The sequence below is a fragment of the Panthera pardus genome, unplaced genomic scaffold (genome assembly GCF_024362965.1).
Source record: "Panthera pardus isolate Hobbes unplaced genomic scaffold, ASM2436296v1 HiC_scaffold_12, whole genome shotgun sequence".
Classification (NCBI taxonomy): domain Eukaryota; kingdom Metazoa; phylum Chordata; class Mammalia; order Carnivora; family Felidae; genus Panthera; species Panthera pardus.
In genome coordinates this window covers 17461363-17481544 of record NW_026526677.1, presented here as the reverse complement: position 1 = coordinate 17481544, position 20182 = coordinate 17461363, and the positions used below count along the sequence as shown (strand labels likewise).

The 20182-nt window shown below is 60.9% G+C and overlaps 1 protein-coding gene across 2 annotated transcripts; it reads left to right on the top strand.

The window, feature by feature from the left end:
* Window positions 1-1131: 1131 nt before the first annotated feature.
* On the top strand, window positions 1132-20143 carry MAPK8IP1 (mitogen-activated protein kinase 8 interacting protein 1). Of its 2 annotated transcripts, none has more exons than XM_019412300.2 (12): window positions 1132-1439; window positions 11914-12019; window positions 13963-14253; window positions 15839-15920; window positions 16235-17047; window positions 17227-17302; window positions 17901-18073; window positions 18277-18386; window positions 18494-18610; window positions 18704-18774; window positions 18895-18993; window positions 19321-20143. In XM_019412300.2, the coding sequence occupies exons 1-12, from the start codon at window positions 1339-1341 to the stop codon at window positions 19391-19393; spliced, it is 2112 nt and encodes a 703-aa protein (XP_019267845.1). In that variant the 5' UTR covers window positions 1132-1338; the 3' UTR covers window positions 19394-20143. The 2 variants fall into 2 exon arrangements, with proteins under 2 accessions (XP_019267845.1, XP_019267847.1); XM_019412302.2 differs by lacking the exon at window positions 1132-1439 and adding an exon at window positions 10410-10841.
* Window positions 20144-20182: the final 39 nt, after the last annotated feature.

Here is a 20182-nt window from a genome sequence, read left to right as displayed (position 1 = left end):
ATGGCCCGAAGTTAGCAGGGGTAGAGGTGCTGGAGGGAACAGAGGAACCATTAGAAGAATCCCAAGAAGTCAATTATGGCAGCAGGAGGAAAGGCCAGCTCCTAGTCTTAGAATGTGAGAAACCAGGGGTGCCTGAATGGCTCAGTCAGTTGAGTGTTTTGACTATTGATCTCAGTTCAGATCTTGATCCAAGGGTCATGAGTTCAAACCCTGCATTGAGCTCCACGCTGGGCAAGCCTGCTTTAAAAAAAAAATAATAATAAATTAAAAATAAAGAATGTGAGAAGCCAGCTATGGCATGCAAGAGAGAGGTGTTCTGCAGGAAATGAAATTGGGATGACAAGTGAGAAGGAGAGAAATCTGAGAAAGTCCCGATGTGAGGGAGGAGAAACAGAAAAACCAGGAGGAAAGGTTCAGTTCACCATTAATAGCTGTTTGGGGCTAAAGGTGGGGCTTGGGTCAATCTTTGGAGAGAAGACCCTCTAGGGAGAGTCCATGAGAGGTAAGGGGACAGGGTTGGGTAAGACCCGGATCCTAGTGAGGAGGTGGGGTGTTCCCTGCCTCTGGTGACGACATATTTGTACTACTTTTCATCCTCACAACAACCATGAGAGGGGCCATTATTGTCCCCATTTCACAGATGAGAAAACCAAACTTAGGACTGTAAAAGCACTGATGGAAGGCCACACCACCTATTCACTTAGGAAGCCAGGCTGTGATTTCACGCCATCTGACTCCAAACCTGCCTTGCTCTAGGAGCCCACACCCGACAGCATCTCACCGTTCTCTGCCTTCCTCCACGGCCCTCTTTTCCTGTCCGCCTTCTTTGTCTGCTGCTGGGGACCAACTAGGGCCCTGGGGACCAGGGTCCCGCCATTAGTTCCCTGATACCCAAGCGCTAGAGCCACCCGAGGGGCAGAGCCCCCACGGGCACGAAGATTTTGAGCGAGGGGGAAGAGGGCACAAGAGTCAGTGTGGGACTCAGCCCGGCTGAGCCGAGCCCAGGGACCACGGGGGCCGCGATTTCAGCACCTCGGAGAGCGCCGGAGGGGCGGGGCCGAGGGCGGGGCGGGGGCGGGGCGCACGAGACCCTAGCCAGGGCCCGGGGGCGCGCGGCGGCGCTCGCGCCAGTCCCGAGAGCGGCGCGCGGTCCAGAGCCGCGCCCTGCCCTGCGCAGGTGCGTCCGCCGCACCCGCCCCAGCTGGAGCCCCGCGGCGGCGGCGGCCTCTCGCCGCGCCCCCGCCTCCTTCCCATCCGCCGCCGCCGCCTTCGCCGCCGCCGCCGCCGCCGCCGCCTCTGCGCCGCGCTCCGCCCGGATGGCCAGGGCTGTGCCGGAGAATGGCGGAGCGAGAGAGCGGCGGCCTGGGCGGGGGGGCCGCGTCCCCGCCTGCCGCCTCCCCGTTCCTGGGGCTACACATCGCGTCGCCGCCCAATTTCAGGTGAGAGTCCCCGGCCGCCGCGCCCCGCCCTTCAGCCGGGGCTGAGGAGCCCGGGCTTCCCCCACCCCCCACCCCCATCCCCCAGCACAGACACCCTGACCCCTGGAACGGGAGGGCGGCGTGATGATGGGGTTCCCTCCCTGGACAGGGTCCGCAGAAAACCCCTCAGCCTCAAGTGCAGGCTGATAGCTGCTGCATAGCCGTGGTGCAGCTCCCTCCGCCATTCCATGCCCTAGGCTAGGAGATTCAGAACTGGAATTGGAGGAGGGGGCGCTCAGGCCGCCTTCTCCCCCACTTTGGTACTGCGGCAGGGCCTGGGGTCTGGACTGAGATCCCAGAGGAGGCAGGCAGGCTAGGGCTTTGCCTATGCCCAGTCGGAAAGCTTCCGAATAGAGATGGGAGCAGGCTGGGGCGCCCCGTGGGTCTCAGTTTCTTGGGGCAACTGGCAACCTTGGTGCTGGAAGGAGGAAGCCGTGGGCCCTTCCCCCAGCCCTGCCCGGTCAGAGGGGCCTAACTCCCAGGCCTGGCGTGGCCAGGACCCTCTATAGAATTAGGCAAGCACTGACCTGGCCAGGTGTGTGCACGTGCAGAAGGCTTAGAGACACTACGCCCAGCTGTAGTTGGGGGAGGTCTGGGTTGAGCATACCTGGAGCAGCCAAGGACACTGGGTGGAAGGTGTCCCTGCTGGAGCAAGTACCCAGGTCTGTGATCTGAGTCCCCCTTCACCCCTCTCTCTGCCCACTATCTGGTGTTAGGCAATTGGGAGATGGATTCTAGATAAGTGGACAGCGGGTGTTATGGGCAAAGGGTGGATGTCCTTCCACCATAATCCTGGGCCCATTTGGCGAGGGGGAAGCAGAGGGTGTAACTGCTCCAGAGCCTAGGAGGAGGCCTACATATACCCCATTGTTTCTCTATCTAATGAGCTGGCGCCTTCCCTTCTCCTGCCCCCCACCCCACCCCAGCCAGGCCCCAGCTGGGCTCTGGCGCCAGCCTCTCTCTGACCAAGGGGTTGCTGGCTCCCTGGCCCTCAGGTGTGTGGAGACCCCTGGGGCTCTCTAATGGCATCATCAGCACTAGAAACCTCCCCGGAGGCCCTCAGCTCAGAAACCGGGAAGACCAGAGGGAGGGGACCAGATGGAGGAGGCCAAGCGTGAGGGCTCCAGGGCGGGGGCTTCCGTGGGTAGTGCCTCTGGGTAACGGCTGAGGTCCCAGACCAATTCCACCTGGTATAACACGCCCAGCCAGGGGGCAAATACTGCCTTCGTACCAGGAGGCCCCTCCACAGTGGAACAGCTTAGAGGAACCTGGGTTCAAATCTGAGCCCCACCACTTTCTAGCTGGCTGACCTGACAATCCCATCTATTAGGCGAGCTAATTAATATTGATTCCTTAGTGTGCATGAAGTCGGTATTCAACAAGTGTCCACCCTCCATGCTGTCCGTCCTCCGTATGGCTCCTTACTGTTCAAAGCATTCCTAGAGCAGGCTCATTTACCCTCACGGGCATGGGTATTGGTCTGCCCATTTTATAGATAACAAGATTGAGGTTCAGGGAGGCAGTGACTTGCCTGAGGACCCTGAGGAAGTCAGAGCCTGGGGCCTTCTGTGTGTGTTCAGTCCACGTTGCCTCCAGGCCCTGTCTTTGGCCCAGAGAACAGTTTTGCCTCCCTCTACCTGCTTCCAGATCCCGGGGTGACAGTGCCCTCCACCCCACCCTGCCCCCGGCAGACAGGTTAGCATGGATGCTTTAGTGAGAGGAACTGACGAGGTGGATGCCAGCCGGCGAGTGTCCAGTCCCGGCCAGGTGGGCGAGAACGGCAGTGTGCCAAGGCTGAGGCGTGGGCTGGCCCTCCAGGACACTGTGGCCTGGCTGTGGGGACAAGGCCAGCACGTGGGAATAATAAAGGCAGTGTCTCCGGCCCCACATGGTCTGCCCTGCCTGCTCCAGAAGCCCCTGCTGACCTTTCCCTTGTTCTGCCTTGCATAGCCCTTCACCCAGCTCGGGTTAACCCTGGATGGTCACCGCTCTCTCATGGCTCTTTGGTGGGGTCATGGATCCAGCCGGTCTGGGTTTGCAGTGTGGCCCAGCCTTTTTAGCTGCGTGCCCCAAGACTGGGCACTTCATTCCCAGCGCCTCTGTTTCTTCTTCTCCCCGATGCCAGTGTTGGCTCCTGCTCAGGGTGGTCCTGAGGTGGATCACTCAGGCCGACCTGAATGGGACAACACGCGTTGACTGTTTCAGGGGCTGCGGGGAGCTGCTTTCATGCAGGGCTGGTATTGTTACTAGACGTGTGCCCCCAGCACCACTGTCAGCTTCCAGAAGGCATAAGGAGTCAACATCTGAACTTTGGTTTGCCCGCTGCCCAGCATAGAGTAGGTGCTCAGTAATGCCTTCTTGGTTGATTATTAAGGGTAAGTTGTGTGCTGTCCTCCTGGAGCTCAGAGAAGAACATGTTGTCAGAGAATCACGGTGGGACGTGCTGAGCCCCCCGGGAGGCCCTCCCTTTGCCCAGCCCTGTTCTACCTGGTTTCTGCGCAAGAGCGTTTCATGCTCGCCAGAGCCATAGAAGCAGAGCGAGAGTATTATCCCCACGTTGCAGATGAAGAAACTGAGGCATAAAGAGACTAGGTAAATGGCAGATATGGGGTTTGAGTTCAGGACGTCTGATTTCAGAGCCACCCTGAAAAGAGAGAGCCCTGAGGGAGAGAGCATGTGCAGGGAGAAAGCATGGTGTGGACATGGAGAGGTGGAGAGCATTTGTTTGTTGGTAGTTGGTTTAAATAAGTGTTCTGTTTGGTGGTTTTTTTTTTTTCCTTCTGATTATAGAAATGCTCCAAGCAGTTACTAGTAGTTACCTCTGGATGTGGTATCAGAGGAGGAATTGTCACTGATGTCACATACTTGGGTTATTATTGGACTTCTCATTTCTACAAGCAGCCTAGGTTACTTCTGTAACTTACAACATTAGAAAAGAGAATTTAAAATTAAAGTGGCTCATGTTCATTCTAGGGGAAACTCTAGAAAAGAGACTTTAGAAAAATGCCCAGTGGCTACACGGAGCTGGGTAGGTGGGATAGAGGAGAGGGACAGAGGGGCAGTCCATGTGGGAGGGACAAAGGGTGCTTATGAAAAGTACAGCGAGCGGCTCACCCTGGGTATGTGGGAGCAGAGCTGTGGGTGAGGGGCCTCAAAACTCAGCTCATCCAAACCCCCTTCCCTTTTACTGAGGAGGAGACCAGAGAGTGTGAGTGGCTGCCCTGAGAAGAGCAGGTGAGTGACAGGACCCAGGCCTCATGACTGTCTGGATGCCGTGGTTTTTACCTCACCACGCCGCCTTGGGGATGACAGATACGGCCACCTGAGAGGTGCAGAGGCCTCCTCGTTTATCTCTCACTCAACAAACATTTGCGCTTTGGCGGGCTCCCTGGGGAGACGCTCCAGAGGCACAGACACGGGCCTGGCCATCACGCAGGTGACCGTGTAGAGGGGAGACAGACAAGGTCTTACCAGACGGGCTGGCTGGTGTGATGGTGGCTGAGGTCAGAGGCCCAGGGCTGCCGGGGCCAGCGGGTCAGTGCGAAGCGGCAAAGGTTTAGCAGGAACCACGGCGTTGGGTCGCTGTCTTGGGACGGTCACTCAGGCTGCTGGGTAGAGAGCGGACAGGGAGGCAGGGAGACCACTGGGAGACTGGCCATCCTGTGTGTGACAAGGAGGGGCTGGAGAGGACATGAGGAATATTTCGGGGGCGGGTTAGCTCACTTGGTGAGGTATCTGGCATAAGGGGTGGGGGAGGCAGGAACCCAGGATGATGCTGGGCCCCCTGGAGATGGGGTGCCCTGTGGGAGATGAGAGGCTTGGTGGGCAGGGAGGCGAAATTAGTAGGAGGCCTACGGAGCTTGAGGTTGGTGACCACTGGGGACCCAGCTGGAGCATTCAGACAGGCAGTTGTTTTTAGGCCTGGCATCACTAGAGAGGATTGGGCTGGGGCCAGAGACCCTGGGAGTCTCGAGAGAAGGCCACTGAAGCCTCAGAGAGAACATCACTACCCGAGGGGCAGCAGAGAGCAGGGAGATGGCCCAGGGCCCCGGAGCCTGGCCTGTTCCGGCAGACGTTTCCGTGGGAGGAGGGAAAACGGAACAGCTGCTGCTGCTGGAGCCACCCTCCCCCAGCCCTAAGGCCTGGGCAGCCCCCCCCCCAACCCTGGCTCCTAGTGAACCCCCAATGTGGGGGGCAGACAATGGCCACGACAGGGTTTCACCCCCACTTCTTTGATGGCAGAGCCTTAAAGTTGGTCTCTGAGTTCTTGGCTTGAGCCCTCCATGGATCCCACAAAGTGGGGTCACTGCCGCCATCCGCACTTAGGGGTTCTTACCCATTCCAGGATGTCACCTCTGTCCCGTGGCCCTACCCTTGTATTCATTCAAAAAAGTCTCTACCAACATTAACTGTAGGCCCTGCCGCGTTCTGGCGCCCAGAGCTGCCGGTGCCGTGGCACTTCCTTCAGTAGACGTTTATTTAGTACCTACGGTGTACGAGGTCTTGGGCTCTGTGCATGGATTAGAACAGGGGTAGGGAGTTGGTGCCAGTTGAACACGATGACCCCCCTGCCCTCAGGAAACCGCTCCATGGCAAGGCCAGCAGCCCCAGAATCAGGAGCAAGAGCCTGGCGCTAGGCTGGTCTGACCTAGTACAGAAAATTTATCCAGGGGAGTGGAGGAGAAAAGATCTCCCCAGATGCCACCATGTCTCATGGCTGCGTCCGTGTTAGTGTTTCTTCCTGCGTGTGATTCCTCATGTGAAGCCATGAGGTCATTATGTTCCGTTTGCTCATTAGAGTAGTTGCCATTTTCTGCATTCACACACAGACTCCGTAATATCCGACAAAAAGACCGCATACTATTCCATGCCCTGGGTGGCCACGGTTTAACCAGCCCGCTGGTGCTGAGCTATTAATTGTTTTCGTTTGCTGTTAGGAGAAATACGCATCCTTGTGTACACGCATCCTTTTCCGCATGAGGGGTTGTTTTCTCAGGGCGGCTTTTCAAAAGTCAAATCACCAGATCCCGGAGTCCCGGCTACGTATCAGCACCGAGAGCTTCAAACAGATCGGACACATTCTAACCCCATACTTGGGGACTGTCCCATAGGACTTGTTTCCTGGGCTGGACTCCGTTTTTCACCGGTGTCCACAGTGTGGACACGGTCAGGGAGGGAATTAGAGACGAGAGAAACAAAGCTAGCTGGCCCCAGTGTCCCCCCCCCAGAGCTGGCGGTGGCATGGGGTGGGAGTTCTGAGGGTGCTGGGCTGGCTCCCCCCACCCCAGCGTTTCAGCCAGCACCTCCCTGGGGGCCTGAACATTCTGCCCCAGATCCTGACGTCGGTGGGCCACAGGAAGTTGAGTTGAAAGGGCACCTGACTTAGAGAATTTTAAGGAGAAAACCCAGAAAGGCCAGTGGTTCATTCAGCCAACGTTTATTAGGTACCTATCAGGCACCACGTCATTGATCAAGACAGACACGGTCCTGCCCTTGTGGACCAACAGCCCCTAAGGGGAGCCCTCCCCCGCCGCCCCGTAGAGCCCCCCACCCCACCCCACTGATCGCAGAAACCAAAGGTCTAATCCCAGTGATCCAGAACCACCAGTAAGTGAGCCTGAGAAAGCCAGGAGCAGGGCTGTTTGGCCTAGTCAGGGAGGTCAGGGAAGGCTTCCTCGAGGGACCCGGGTAGGGGAGGCAATGATACCCTAGAGTTCGGGGAGGCCCTAAGGAGCCTCAGGCCACAGGGAATTTTGGCCCCTTTCCCTAAGTGCCAGGGGAAGCTATTAAGGGATTCTGAGCTGGGGAGGGGTTTCTAGACCAGATTTGCATGTCATGTGCTTGTTTGGGTTGCCCAGTGGAGAATGGCCTGTAGGGGAGCCAGAGGGAAATGGGAAACCAGCCTAACTGAGAACTACTGGGAACCGGCTAGTTGCCCAGCACGCACAGGGCGGCAGAGAGACAGGCTGGGCGCTTGAACCACAGATTCTCTCTGTTGTGAGAGGGGCCCGTGGGGCACCATGGCCAGGACGCAAGGTCACTCCGCTGGCATCCCTCCCTCACTTCCAGAGAGCCAGGAAGGGGAAGACAGGAATGGCCTCCGGACAGCCACATGCCTGGCCCTGGCTCGGGTTTGGCCTTGCTCAGCTAAAGCCTCAGCACTTTGCCACTTAACCCTTACTTTGCGCACACTCCTAACTCAGCCTGCTGCCCGGCTGCGACGGCAAACGGGAGAGGACTAGGCTGCCATCAGCGGGATGAGGAGAGCAGGAGACAAGACGGCACGTAGAAGGGAGAAGGCCACGTAATAAACACCAGAGCACAAAGACATGCTTGTTCGTTTGGGGGAGCGCACTACAGGAAGAGGGGGGCCTCAAATCTATAGACTCCAAAGGTCAGGGAGGTCTCCGGAGAGCAAACCCATGACACGGGGTCACCAAATGTTACTGTGGATGAGACCTCAGGAACCATCTCACCCGAATGGGCAAAGCAGGCCTGACTGGTCAAGAGCAGCTGCCTCTGGAGGGAAGCCGCCAAGGCCGCCGGATCTGGGGGCCTACTCCCTTCTCCTCTTCCCTCCTCCCCGCCAGCTTTTCCTTCCATCTCCCTTCCTCCCGACAATTGCCTTCCTTGAACCTGGAGGGCCCAAGGGTCCGTTAAGCTTTCCCTCCACAAAGGGCCTCCTCTGGAGACCCGGGACATGGGTGCCCGGAGGAGCGGGAGCTAAGGGCAGGGGCCGGGGGTGACTCACCAAGGGGCCTGCTTGACCTGTCTGTCCACCGTTCCTTGGTCGTGACCTCCTCACAGCGCTCTGCAATCCACACGCTCCACTGTGTTCAACCTCAGCAGCACCTTTGAGGTCGGGGCGGGGGCGGGGGGGGGGGGGTGGTGCTCATTTTACATGTGGGGAAACTAGATTTTCGGCGCCCTCCGTGTGCGCCTCAGGGTTCCTCATCTGGAAAAGGGGCAAAATAAAACCCTCTCCCAAGGTTGCAGTGAGGATTCGGGGAGATGCAGGGCACGAAGAGGGTTGGCGGCCCCGAGCCTCATCAGTGACGGAGTCAGGACCTGGTCTCGCGCCTCCTGTCTCCAAGCCTGCTATGGTGACCATTCTGCCATCCTGCCCCGTGAGGAGGAAGAGGTCAGATAAGCAGCTCCCTTCACCCACCCCACCACAGCAGGACACCAGTGCAGACTTTCGAGCCCGGCCCGGTGCTCTTTCCCCCCGTGTCCCACAGCTGGCCTCACGGCTGGGCCTGCCAGCCCCCAGACCCGCCGTCCCCGGAAGTGGGATACAGTGGGACGCCGGGGGGTGCAGAGATGAGCTGCGGGCCTGCCCTGAACACTCTGGCCTGAGAGAAGCAGGTGGACGCTAAGGATGTCCCTCGACAAACACGTGGCAGGCGTGTCCTGAGGGCCTCGTGTGTGCCAGGTGACCTCACGAGCTCTACCCTCCAGGAGCATACAGTCCAGATGGAGCGGGGAGGGTGGGGACCCGTGTGCCATCACCTGCTCGGCACAGGGGTGGGCGATGTGAGCTCCATCCACCTCTGGAGCAGCCTGGCGGGCTGTCTGAGGGAGGCCTGGTCCTGTCTGTCCCGCCACACTGCCTTGCATCCACGCAGGTGGTGACACCAGGCACAGGTGAGGGATGACGGGGGACCGGGAGGGCTTCCCAGAGGAGTGGGCTTAACCGAGCCTTCTCCCAGCAAGCACAGGTTGAGAAGCCTGCCTGCCAGGTGCTCCATCCGAGCACTGGACTAGACCCCTGGGGAGGCAAGTGCGGGAGGTACAGGCAGTCACATGCGGAACTGGAGACCTTGAATGCCAAGCCAAGGGGCCTGCCACTAGCAGGGAACCTTAGGGGGCTTTGAGTAAGGGGCAGAAGGGTGGTGTTTCTGGCAGCTTCCCCTGATGGTCGGTGGGGTGGAGCGCTCCCGGCATGGGGACACTGAGGCAAGCAGGCCAGTGGGGAGGTCTGGAGCTGCAGAGGCAGGAGCTGGGCTGGGACCCGGCAGCGAGGAGGAGATGCGGATGTGTGTAAGGATTACTGGCAGAGCAGGGCGCCTGAGGGCACCTCTGGGTCAGATGCCCAGGCGCCCTGCAGCTCTCTGATGCTGGCTGAGTCGCAGGAGTGGGTCTTCTCTGTGACTTTCCAGGCAGCCGATGTGTCTTGACCACTTACTTAGCGCCGGCCGCTGGGTTCTCGTCCCGAGGCCCGAGGTGTCGCGCCGCACTGGTCAGACAACGGGGCTGCCGTGGCTTCTGGGCCAGACCATCGTCCGCAGCCTACCCCCACCTCCACACCACACCATCCCCCAGCCCTGAGAGCCTACCACCCTCAGGCTCCAGGTCAGAAGAAGCCTTAAAGAGCACCTTGTCTGTCCAGCTCCCTTGTCCTGGTCAGAACCCCTCTCTGCCGTCCCCTCAGCGCCTACCAGCCTCTGTTTATGGCACTCCGCAGTGGCAGAAAGCTCATTACCTTCCAGCCCCCCTGGGAGGGGTCCATACAGGGTCTGCCTTTAGCCCTGGCCGTGGAACCTCCTGTACCCATAGGCGCTTCCTGAGTGCTGAAAGATGAAACCCCCGGGAGGTGACAGAGTTCTCTCCTGCATCCAGGTTGTCAATAGAGGCGGCCCGGACCCACCTCGGGCAGCACTGTCTGGATGCTGCCTGGCCCCACGGAAGCCTCTCTGATGAGGTGTGAGGGCTGAGCGCCTTGCTGTGTGGGTGGGGGCATCCATTCATGGAGAATTTCAGAAGCACCCCCCCACCCCCACCCCATCGCACCACCAGATGCCCTGAGTGTGGCGCTGGCCCTTTAAAGCAGATCAGGGTTGGCTTTTGGGGGGAGACATCCCAGATTTCTGCCATCTGCTTACAAGCCTGGTCCAGGGAGGGGGGCCACCCCAGCCCCCGACAGGGGCATTGGAAGGGCAGGTGGCATCGATTGCAGTAACCTGATCCGATCCCGAGGGGGAGGCGGCAACGCAGCGGCTTCAGCGCAACTGCAACTGCCGGGCCAGGCCGGGAAGGAAGCCGCCCGCAGCTGAGGGCTGGGCTGGGAAGCGCTGGGGCTGGGGCCTGGGTCGGCAGCCACTGCCTCTTCTCCTGGCCCATCTATTTTTAATGAGCTCCCCAGGCTTCTGCTGCGGGCAGGACGCAGAAAGGCAGGCCCCGGCAGTGGAGGCCCGAGGCCCCAGCCCTGCCCTGAGCCCTAGCCCCCCAACCCTTCTGGGCATGAGAGGGTGGCCCTGGGGCCCTGCAGCCCCCCAGCCGGGCAGGGCTCTCCATGAAGCTGGTGCCGAAGATGGATTCGAGCCCAGACAATGACAGCTGGTTGGAGGACCAGTGGGAGCGCTGGTAGGGGGTAGAGGGGTTGGTGGGGGCGGGGGGACATTTAGGGGGCAGCTCCGTGGAGCTCTGGGTTTCTGTTTGGTCTGACAGAGGCAAGAGGCAGGGGATGTGGGCCTGGGGCTGGGGCTGGGGGCTGGGCCACCACCTCTCCTGGTTGACCTTGGACTCCTGGGTCTCCCTTGCTCTGTGCCTCAATCTCCCTTACTTAGGAAAAGGCTCAGAATTCTCCCCAACTTCCACAACAGAATTCTCTCACATGTCCCACCCACACCAAGCCATGTAGAGTGCCCAGGGCTAGGGGTGAGCCAGTGTAGGGGACAAGCGGACAGTCACTACAGTGGGGTGGGGGCTGGCCTGGGGGTAGAGGGTTCTAGTACAGCCAGTTAAGAGTTGTGCTGTGGTCTGTCTCCTGAGCTCACGACACCTCCAGCCCCAGCCCCAGGCCTTCCTTGACCCTCTGCAGCCTTCTGTTCAGGATCTGTGTGCTGGGCAAGGCGATTTTGTGGTTGAAGAGATGAGATGAAGAACACAGAATGGGGTTGTAGTTTCTCCTGGAACAGGCTGAAACTAGCCACATTGACACCAGATCTCCCTTCACCTGCTCCCGGGGCTCACGAGGCATCGGTCTTCCTGGGCTGGGGGCATGGAGCACTCCTCTGAGGCTGGGGAGGGGCCTCTGCCAGCACCTCAGGTTTTGTCGCTGCAGGGATTGCACGGGGAGCCCTCCTACTCCAGGCATCCCTTGTCGCTTCTCACCTCTGCCTTCTCCATGGGTGAATTGGCCTTGGCACCTGCCTTGACCCTGGGAGGCATTTCTCTGGCAGAACTGAGGCTCTGACCAGCTGGGCCTTCTAGGCACTGCCTCCTGGTTGGCAACCAAATGGAATAACCTAGAGTAGCCTGGAGCCTCCCCTCTCTCTGCCTGTTACCCCTTGTCTTGGCTCATGTGGATAAGTTCCATCCTCTGGGGGCTGTGATTTGCCTTCGAGGGACTGCCCCTTGGAAGAGGTACTAGGGAGACATCAGTGAACTAAGTAGTCCTCCTGGGTTGGTAACTTTGGCTTCCTGTCCTCACCAGGCTCACCCACGACATCAGCTTGGAGGAGTTTGAGGATGAAGACCTCTCAGAGATCACCGAGGAGTGTGGCATCAGCCTGCAGTGCAAAGACACCCTGTCCTTGCGGGTAAGAGTGGGCTTTCAGGAGTCCCTGAGTGGGATGGTAGGATGGGTAGGGACAGGAGTGAAGGCATCCCCACATCTACAAAAGGACTTTCAGGGTCTGTATGGCATCCCATTAAATGAAATGACATCCAAGAAACACATCCAGTACGATGCGTGGCACATCTTGGGTGCTCGATCAGAATTTTTTTTTTTTTTTTTTTTTTTTTTTGGGCCAGGGGCTAAGGCAAGAGGCAGCTCCTTCCACTGCCCGCAAGAAGGGAGAGAACAGGAGGTCTTCAGATGTAGGGCAGTAGCAGTTAGGGCTAGAGTTAAGGGAAGGATCAGCACTACCCTAAACCGTTTCCGGAGCAGCCTTGGCAGAGGGCCTGAGGCAGAGCAGGGTGGAGTCTGTTAGAGTCTGCAGTGCTTTGGGACAGGAAAAAAGAGCCAAGGCACTCCCTCGGCTGCCATTGCACCAAATCACACCACATAGCCCCACAGACCCTCCCTGGACTGCAGTTCTAAAGGATCCTCTGGAGGGTTACCCGAGCATTGCTGCTGCTTTTGGCCTCCTGGCTTTATCATAGGACAGATGGCTCTCTCCATTCCCTAAGTTCTGAATCCTGCCAGGGGGTCCTCAGCATGCGGGTAATTTGGGTCAGATAGGGATCCCCCTAGGTCTTTTCAGAACAGGAAGAAAGGAACCATTGGCCAGGAAATAGGAGGCAAAGCATGGGACTAGGTTGCAGAGTCCAGAGCTTCTGTCAGCACCCAGGAGGATGGGTGGCTAAAGTGGAGATGGTATTAGAGGAGAATGGTTAGCAAAGGAGAGCTGCGGTGTGAGCTGGGTGGGGTGCCTGTCTCTGGGTTGAACTCCTGTTGCCTGTTACAGAGATCCTGTAAGCTCTGCCAGGCAAAGGGAAACCAAGGGATGAGGATAACCCTCCAGTACCCCCACGGCCAGGCCAGCAAGGATGAGGAATGGTCCCAGGGCCTTGACATAGCTTCCCTAAGGTCATACACCTGTTCCGGAATCCGACACCACCCTTTCACCCAACATGCACCAGCAGAGTTCGGGAGAGGGTGGTCCCTGCCACCAGCCAGGGCCCTGAGGCAGTACTAGCTAGAGGTGTACCCTGTGGGGACTTAGACAAGTTCTAGGGGGCTTTCACACACTCTTGCCAGTAAGCCCTCACCTCTCTGGGAAGCTGGGAGGCAGTTAACTGGAGAGGGAATTGAAGGGTCAGGGGATCTGTCCAAGGTGCCAAGGAGTTAGTGGCAAAGCTGAAACTAGACTGGGGCTCTGAATGATCAAGGTTAGGATGGCCTGAGAGAAAACCCAGGTTAGAGGGTCCTCGGACTGTAGAGAGGTGCCGCGTGGCGGTGCCCCCACCTGCCCTTCCCCCCTCCCTCCCCACCCCACCCCCCACCCCACCCCCCACCCCTTGCATCCCTCTTCTGTTTGCACTGCGGCCTTTCCTCCATCCTTCGCCTGGCTGGGACTGGTTTCCCAGTTTTCTTCACTGCCCCCTTCAAATACTAACCTCCCCCTCCTCCATCCCTTGTGGGGCCCGAACTCCTTGGCGACCCTGCGTCCCCATGGCAACAGCGGTGACCTCACTCTGGGCTCGGCTTACAACCCCGGTGAGGTCACCGGCCGTTGCCAAGGGAACGGGAGGGTGCAGAGAGTCAGGAAAGGGGGCAGCGCGGGGAGGGGGGCGGCATAGACCGCCAAAGGCGCCGACTAGCTTGGGGAGGAGTCGGCCTCGCGAGTCCTCGCGAGGGGCGAGGGGCGAGGGGCGGGAGGGCGCGGCCCCCTCTCGCCGGCCACCTGCCCCTGTCCCCTTCCCTCCCCCTTTGCGGCCGCGGAATGGACTCGCCCGGGCGGTGGGGCGGTGCGCGGCGGCCTCGGCCCCGCCCCGACGCGGCCCCGCCCCCTGACGCCCCTCCGTCCGTGCGGCGCAGCCCCCGCGCGCCGGGCTGCTGTCTGGGGGCGGCGGCAGCGCGGGGAGCCGGTTGCAGGCCGAGATGCTGCAGATGGACCTGATCGACGCGGCGGGGGACACTCCCGGAGCCGAGGACGACGACGAGGAGGAGGAGCGCGCGGCGCGGCGGCCGGGAGCGGGGCCGCCTGAGGCCGAGCCCCGCCAAGAGCCGGCGCCCCGCGGCCAGGGCCAGGGCCAGGGCAGTGGGGACACATATCGGCCCAAGCGGCCCACCACGCTCAACCTCTTCCCGCAGGTGCCGCGGTCTCAGGTGAGGCGCGAGCAGCGTGGGGCGGGGCTGAAGGGGTGGTGCCCCGGGGACTGGGCGCGCGAGGCGTAGGGGGCGCAGAGCAACTCGCGGAGGAGGAAGGTGGGCAGGCCGGCAGGCTGGAGGCGCGAAGAGAGGCTGCGGGAGAGGGACCTGCTGGCCGGCACTGGGAGAAGTCGGCCTGGTGAGACTTCCCAAGTGGGAGGCCCCAGGGGAGGTGGTCTCGGTGGGCAGGTGGGATCTGCCCTAAAGGAGAGGAGCCAGGTGGGGCCGACAGGGTTTGGAGCCTCGTAGAGGGTTGAAGGAGTGAAGGAGCCGAGGGGGACAGTGGAAGGATCTGGGTAAGGAGAGCAGTGGGGGCCTAGGAGAGCAGAACAGGGCTTTGAGGGGTCGCAGGGATTTGGAGCTTTGGACCTCAGGCTGGAGCAGGGTTTCCCTTTTAGGGTGTGGGGCTCCTGGTGAAGGGCAGAAGCAGGGCCTGGAGAAGAGAGCAGCTAAAGTGGTCGTTTCCGGGAAAGGTCATGGGGAATTGTGAAGAGGTGGGGATGGGGAGCTCAGAAGCAGCCGCCAGTTTGAGATGTGGGCAGCTGGGAATTCCCAGAAGGCAGGGAAGAGACATGGGAGGTGGAGCTGCTTGGCTGAGTTGGGGGCCTGGGGCCCCTGGGCTGGGTGGCTGGATGCCAAGGAGGGTTGAATAGGGTGGGGGAGAGCCGGCTGTGGCCCTTTGTCTTCCAGGCCCCGGCTGGAGAGGTGTAGAGGAGGGGCCCAGGGAGGTGGGGCTGTTGGTGGAGGGTGCAGGGGCTGCAGGGAAAGGATTGGTCCCTTTCCCAGAATCCTCTGGGGTGGATTTTGGCAGCCAGACTCATGAATGTGAGGGCCTATGAGAGTGTTCCCAGGGGAGAAGGCCTAAATAGTTTGTGGGGAGCCTCGTTGGCAGGCATTGTGGAGAGGGGTTCCAGGGCACCAATGATGTGGGATGGGCAGCCCTGGAGATCCAGGAAGGCAGGCCACTGACAGCTACATCTGTCATAACTCAGTCATGTGCTCCTGGAGGGGTCTGGGAACCATGTTACTGATTCATCATTTGCATGATTCATCCCAGTTCCCCAGGCCAGCTGCTGGGAGACCCTTCCTCATCCTTTTTCCAGCTTCTACTAGAATGTCCCTGTCCCTTCCCTAAGCTATAGCTTGCTGAGCTCCAGGACTTGGCTGGAAGTGAGCATCTATATGTATAGCCTCAGTGTCTGGGACTGGGGGTCTGGCTCTGTCCCCAGATGGCTCCTGCTTCTCCTCCACTCCTCCCCCACTCACCACCACACATATTGGCCATCACTACCTTTGTTGAGGCTGATAAGAGCATCTCCCCCGAGGGCCAGCTTCCCTGAGCCAGGAGGGAGAGCCGTCTAGAGCCAGTAGGTCTGGCTGGGAGGGCTGGGACTTGGCCACCCCTCCTGCCTGCTCGAGGAGGGTTGGGGGTGCGTGCGCAGCAAATGGCCTAGGGATGGCCTGATGGGGGCAGGGCCGGGGCCTCCCTGTGCCGGGCACTGTTGACTGCTTCTGTCACAAGGGCCTTTTGTTTTCTGCACAGGACACACTGAATAATAATTCTCTGGGCAAGAAGCACAGTTGGCAGGATCGGGTGTCTCGATCATCCTCACCCCTGAAGACAGGTAAGTCAGGACCCTTTCCCGTACCTGGACCGCCACCTACCCTGTCTCACTTCCCCCTCTAGAGAGCCAGCCCGGCAGTTTCCGTCTTGCTGAGTTGAGGTGAACTGCCTGTCCCGTAGCCCTGAGCGGGCCCATCTGAAGTCAGCTGGGGTGGCAGTGAGAGGACCGGCCCCAGAGTCCACCGTGGCCTCCTGCCGGGGAGCCTTCACCTTGGTTTCCGTGTCCCGCATGCTGAGTGGAGGGGGCAGGTGGCCTGGGAGTCAGGGGCGAAGCTCCCCGCTTTTACCGCCGACACTGACCCGCCTGCCCTCCAGGGGAGCAGACGCCGCCACATGAACACATCTGCCTGAGCGATGAGCTGCCGCCCCCCAGCAGCCCCGCCACCACCAAGGATCGAGGCACCTCCACCGACAGCCCTTGCCGCCGCAGCGCCGCCACACAGATGGCACCTCCCGGTGGCCCCCCCGCTGCCCCACCGAGCAGCCGCGGCCACTCGCATCGAGACCGCATCCACTACCAGGCGGACGTGCGGCTAGAGGCCACCGAGGAGATCTACCTGACGCCTGTGCAGAGGCCCCCGGACCCTGCAGAGCCCACCTCCGCCTTCCTGCCACCGGCTGAGAGCCGGATGTCGGTCAGCTCCGATCCAGACCCTGCCGCCTACCCCTCCACTGCAGGGCGGCCGCACCCCTCCATCAGTGAGGAGGACGAGGGCTTCGACTGCTTGTCGTCTCCAGAGCGGGCCGAGCCCCCGGGCGGAGGGTGGCGGGGGAGCCTGGGGGAGCCACCGCCGCCTCCGCGGGCCTCGCTGAGCTCGGACACCAGCGCCCTGTCCTACGACTCGGTCAAGTACACGCTGGTGGTGGACGAGCACGCGCAGCTGGAGCTGGTGAGCCTGCGGCCGTGCTTCGGAGACTACAGCGACGAGAGCGACTCGGCCACCGTCTATGACAACTGCGCCTCTGCCTCCTCGCCCTATGAGTCAGCCATTGGGGAGGAATATGAGGAGGCCCCCCGGCCGCGGCCCGCTGCCTGCCTCTCCGAGGACTCCACCCCCGACGAGCCCGACGTCCACTTCTCCAAGAAGTTCCTGAACGTCTTCATGAGTGGCCGCTCTCGCTCCTCCAGTGAGTCTGCAGCAGGAGCGGTGGGGGGCCTGGGAGGGGGAGAGGCGAATCGAGGGTGTTCCTGGAGGTGGCCTCACCCATCTGCTTCAAGGCGTCAGGACCAAGAGCTTGCCACCTGCCCCCTAAACCTCGGCTAGAGGTGGGACCGTTCTCCTCCAGCCCATCCCCCTCACCTGCAGGTGCGGAGTCCTTCGGGCTCTTCTCCTGTGTCATCAACGGGGAGGAGCAGGAGCAGACACACCGGGCCATATTCAGGTAAGAGCAGAGGGGTCGGGCTGGCCAGGCGGCAGCGGGGACACCCCCTCCCTGCTCTGCCGTCACTGTGTGCCTAGACCCAGCCCCTGGAGCTGGCGTTCAGCCCTCCGCTCGGCCCCAGGGGGATGGCGTCCACCGTGTCGGAACTCCCGAGCAGGGTGATGGTGCGATGGGTTCGCACGGCATGGCCCTCCGCAGTGCTGCGCTGCCAGGCCCGGGGACGGAGCACCTAGTCTGGCTGGGGGGGCAGGAGCCCAGGAAGGTGCCCGGCAGAGACCGTGCCTGACCGCACACAGGGCGCACCCCCCAGCCTCCTCCACAGAGAAGTGCTCACTTCCTGTTCCCTCTGTTTTACCAATGGCTCTGGGCACTTCCTCCCTTAGCCCACAAGTTCCTCGATGGCAGGTGTGTGTCTGCGTGACCTCGCTCTTCCGCAGGGACCAGCACCGTTAACAGGCGCTCAGGAGACTTTGCACGTGTTTATTGAATTAATGCTGCTCTTGCGGCGCCTGACCCCAGAGCGGGGTGGGGAGTAGACTGTTGGCCCGGCTGGGGAGGCCCTGGTGGTGAATTCCTCACGTGCCCTTGCTGGGGACAGGTTTGTGCCTCGACACGAAGACGAACTTGAGCTGGAGGTGGATGACCCGTTGCTGGTGGAGCTGCAGGCCGAGGACTACTGGTATGAGGCCTACAATATGCGCACAGGCGCCCGGGGCGTCTTTCCCGCCTACTATGCCATCGAGGTCACCAAGGAGCCTGAACACATGGCAGGTAGCGTCCTTTCCCCTACTCGGTGCCACCAGGCCCCACCTCCGCCCTGGCCCCATGTGACCCACCGGGGAGGGCCCTCGCGGAGGTGACATTCGGTCCCTTTCACAACGGGAGAAGAGCGAGGCCCAGCTGAGCTGGGACGTCCGCAGACTGTGGCACCCTCTGCTGGCTCTGCCACTCCTCACTTCCCGCTTGCTTTCCAGCCCTGACCAAAAACAGCGACTGGGTGGACCAGTTCCGGGTGAAGTTCCTGGGCTCGGTCCAGGTCCCCTATCACAAGGGCAACGACGTGCTCTGTGCTGCTATGCAAAAGGTGCCTGTTCCCCGCTCCCTTCGGATGGGCGCCCATCCCCAGCCCGGTCCCCGTCCTCTCCTGGGGAGAGGGACATCCAGCGCCTGATTTTCATCCCTCGCCCACAGATCGCCACCACCCGCCGGCTCACCGTGCACTTTAACCCGCCATCCAGCTGCGTCCTGGAGATCAGCGTGCGGGGCGTGAAGATAGGCGTCAAGGCTGATGACTCCCAGGAGGCCAAGGTGACCTCCCCGGTCCCAGCCCCCAGGCCCCCCCACCAGATCTCTGTAGCCCCTGCATGCCACTGACCCCTGCTTCTCTTCTCCCTTCTGTAGGGGAATAAATGTAGCCACTTTTTCCAGTTAAAAAACATCTCTTTCTGTGGATACCATCCAAAGAACAACAAGTAAGTGGGAAGGGACAGAGATTGAAATGTCAAGGGGTGGCCTGGAGCTATCATGGTAGGACTTGGGCCTGCGAGTATGTGGGGGGAGGGGGGCTGAGCCCACGTCCTGTCCTCCCACAGGTACTTTGGGTTCATCACCAAGCACCCTGCTGACCACCGGTTTGCCTGCCACGTCTTTGTGTCCGAGGAGTCCACCAAAGCCCTGGCGGAATCCGTGGGGTACGTCCGCGTGTATGGATCCTGCCAAGCACCCGGCCCCAGAGCGCGCCCCTCATGCTTGGCCCACCCCAGTCCCCACTGCCCTGCACACCTCGTGGCCTGGAGTCAGGGCTGGGTGGTGTCGAGGAGTGGCTCCCACACTTCTTGGCGGTTGGACCCTTCCTTGAATTGAAGCGGCACCCGGGAAGCTCCGTGTGTAGACGACAGAGCAGAGCAGCTCTGCCGGGGGGAACTGGATCCCTACCCGGGGACCCCGAGGCTCCGGCCCGAAAACCTTGGGTGGAGATCCTGTTCGTCCCGTCACCTGTGTGTCTGCCTGCTTCCCAGGAGAGCGTTCCAGCAGTTCTACAAGCAGTTCGTGGAGTACACCTGCCCCACGGAAGACATCTACCTGGAGTAGCGGCGCTGCCCCGCCCTCTACATCCCCGGGCCCTCGGGCCAGCACCGGGCCAGCTGGCTGCTGACGGGGCTCGGCACTGCTCGAGGAGGGGGGCCCATCACCACCAGAGGGTGGGGAAGTGGGGGCCTTTGGCAGAGGGTGGGGGAGGGCGGGGTTTATGGGGAGAGACGAACGCAGTTTATTGTAATATATGGGACTAGATTCATCTATGGAGGACGGAGCAGGCTGCCCGGGGGTTGGGGAGGGGCGGGGCTGGAGGGGTGTCAGGCCTCTAGCCAAGAAGGATGCCCACGGTAGGAGCAGAGGGCTCTGTCCCGTCCTTGGCGTCACTTCCTTTGCCGGGGCCTCTGGCTCTCTGGCCGTGACTCCTGCCTCGACAAAGCCCACGTGCCACCTGCTGGTGCCCGCCCCGTCCCATCCCCAACTCCCAGCCCCAACCGAAGGCCCTGAGCTCAGGCTGAGCCCAACCACCTCCCGAGGACTTCACAGTAAGGAAACGGCAGCAGGTGGGGGTGCAGTCCCTGTTCCCAGCTCCGTCACTTGTGTGGCCTCTGGGTGGCTGTCATGCTGGCCCCTGGCACGTGTGGGACCTCACCAGGGAAGGAGAGAGCTGCAGCGGGGCCCCGTCCCAGCGGGAAGAGGAGGCTTCTGGACCGGCCCGGGCCAGCCAGGGCCTCTTGGCTGCCCCAGCTGTAGCCCCGTCTTGGTCCTGTCACCCTGGCCACAACTATTAAAGTGCCATTTCCTGTCTGGACCGCAGTGGGTGTGTCTGCCTGGGCCCCCTCCCTC

What these genes read in the sequence shown, in the direction of transcription:
- MAPK8IP1 (XM_019412300.2), top strand. Translation starts at nt 1,339, where the DNA reads ATGGCGGAGCGAGAGAGCGGCGGCCTGGGCGGGGGGGCCGCGTCCCCG. An exon ending in GCGTCGCCGCCCAATTTCAG is followed by an intron (nt 1,440 to 11,913) that starts GTGAGAGTCCCC and finishes TGTCCTCACCAG; the next exon opens with GCTCACCCACGACATCAGCT. An exon ending in ATCCTCACCCCTGAAGACAG is followed by an intron (nt 15,921 to 16,234) that starts GTAAGTCAGGAC and finishes CCTGCCCTCCAG; the next exon opens with GGGAGCAGACGCCGCCACAT.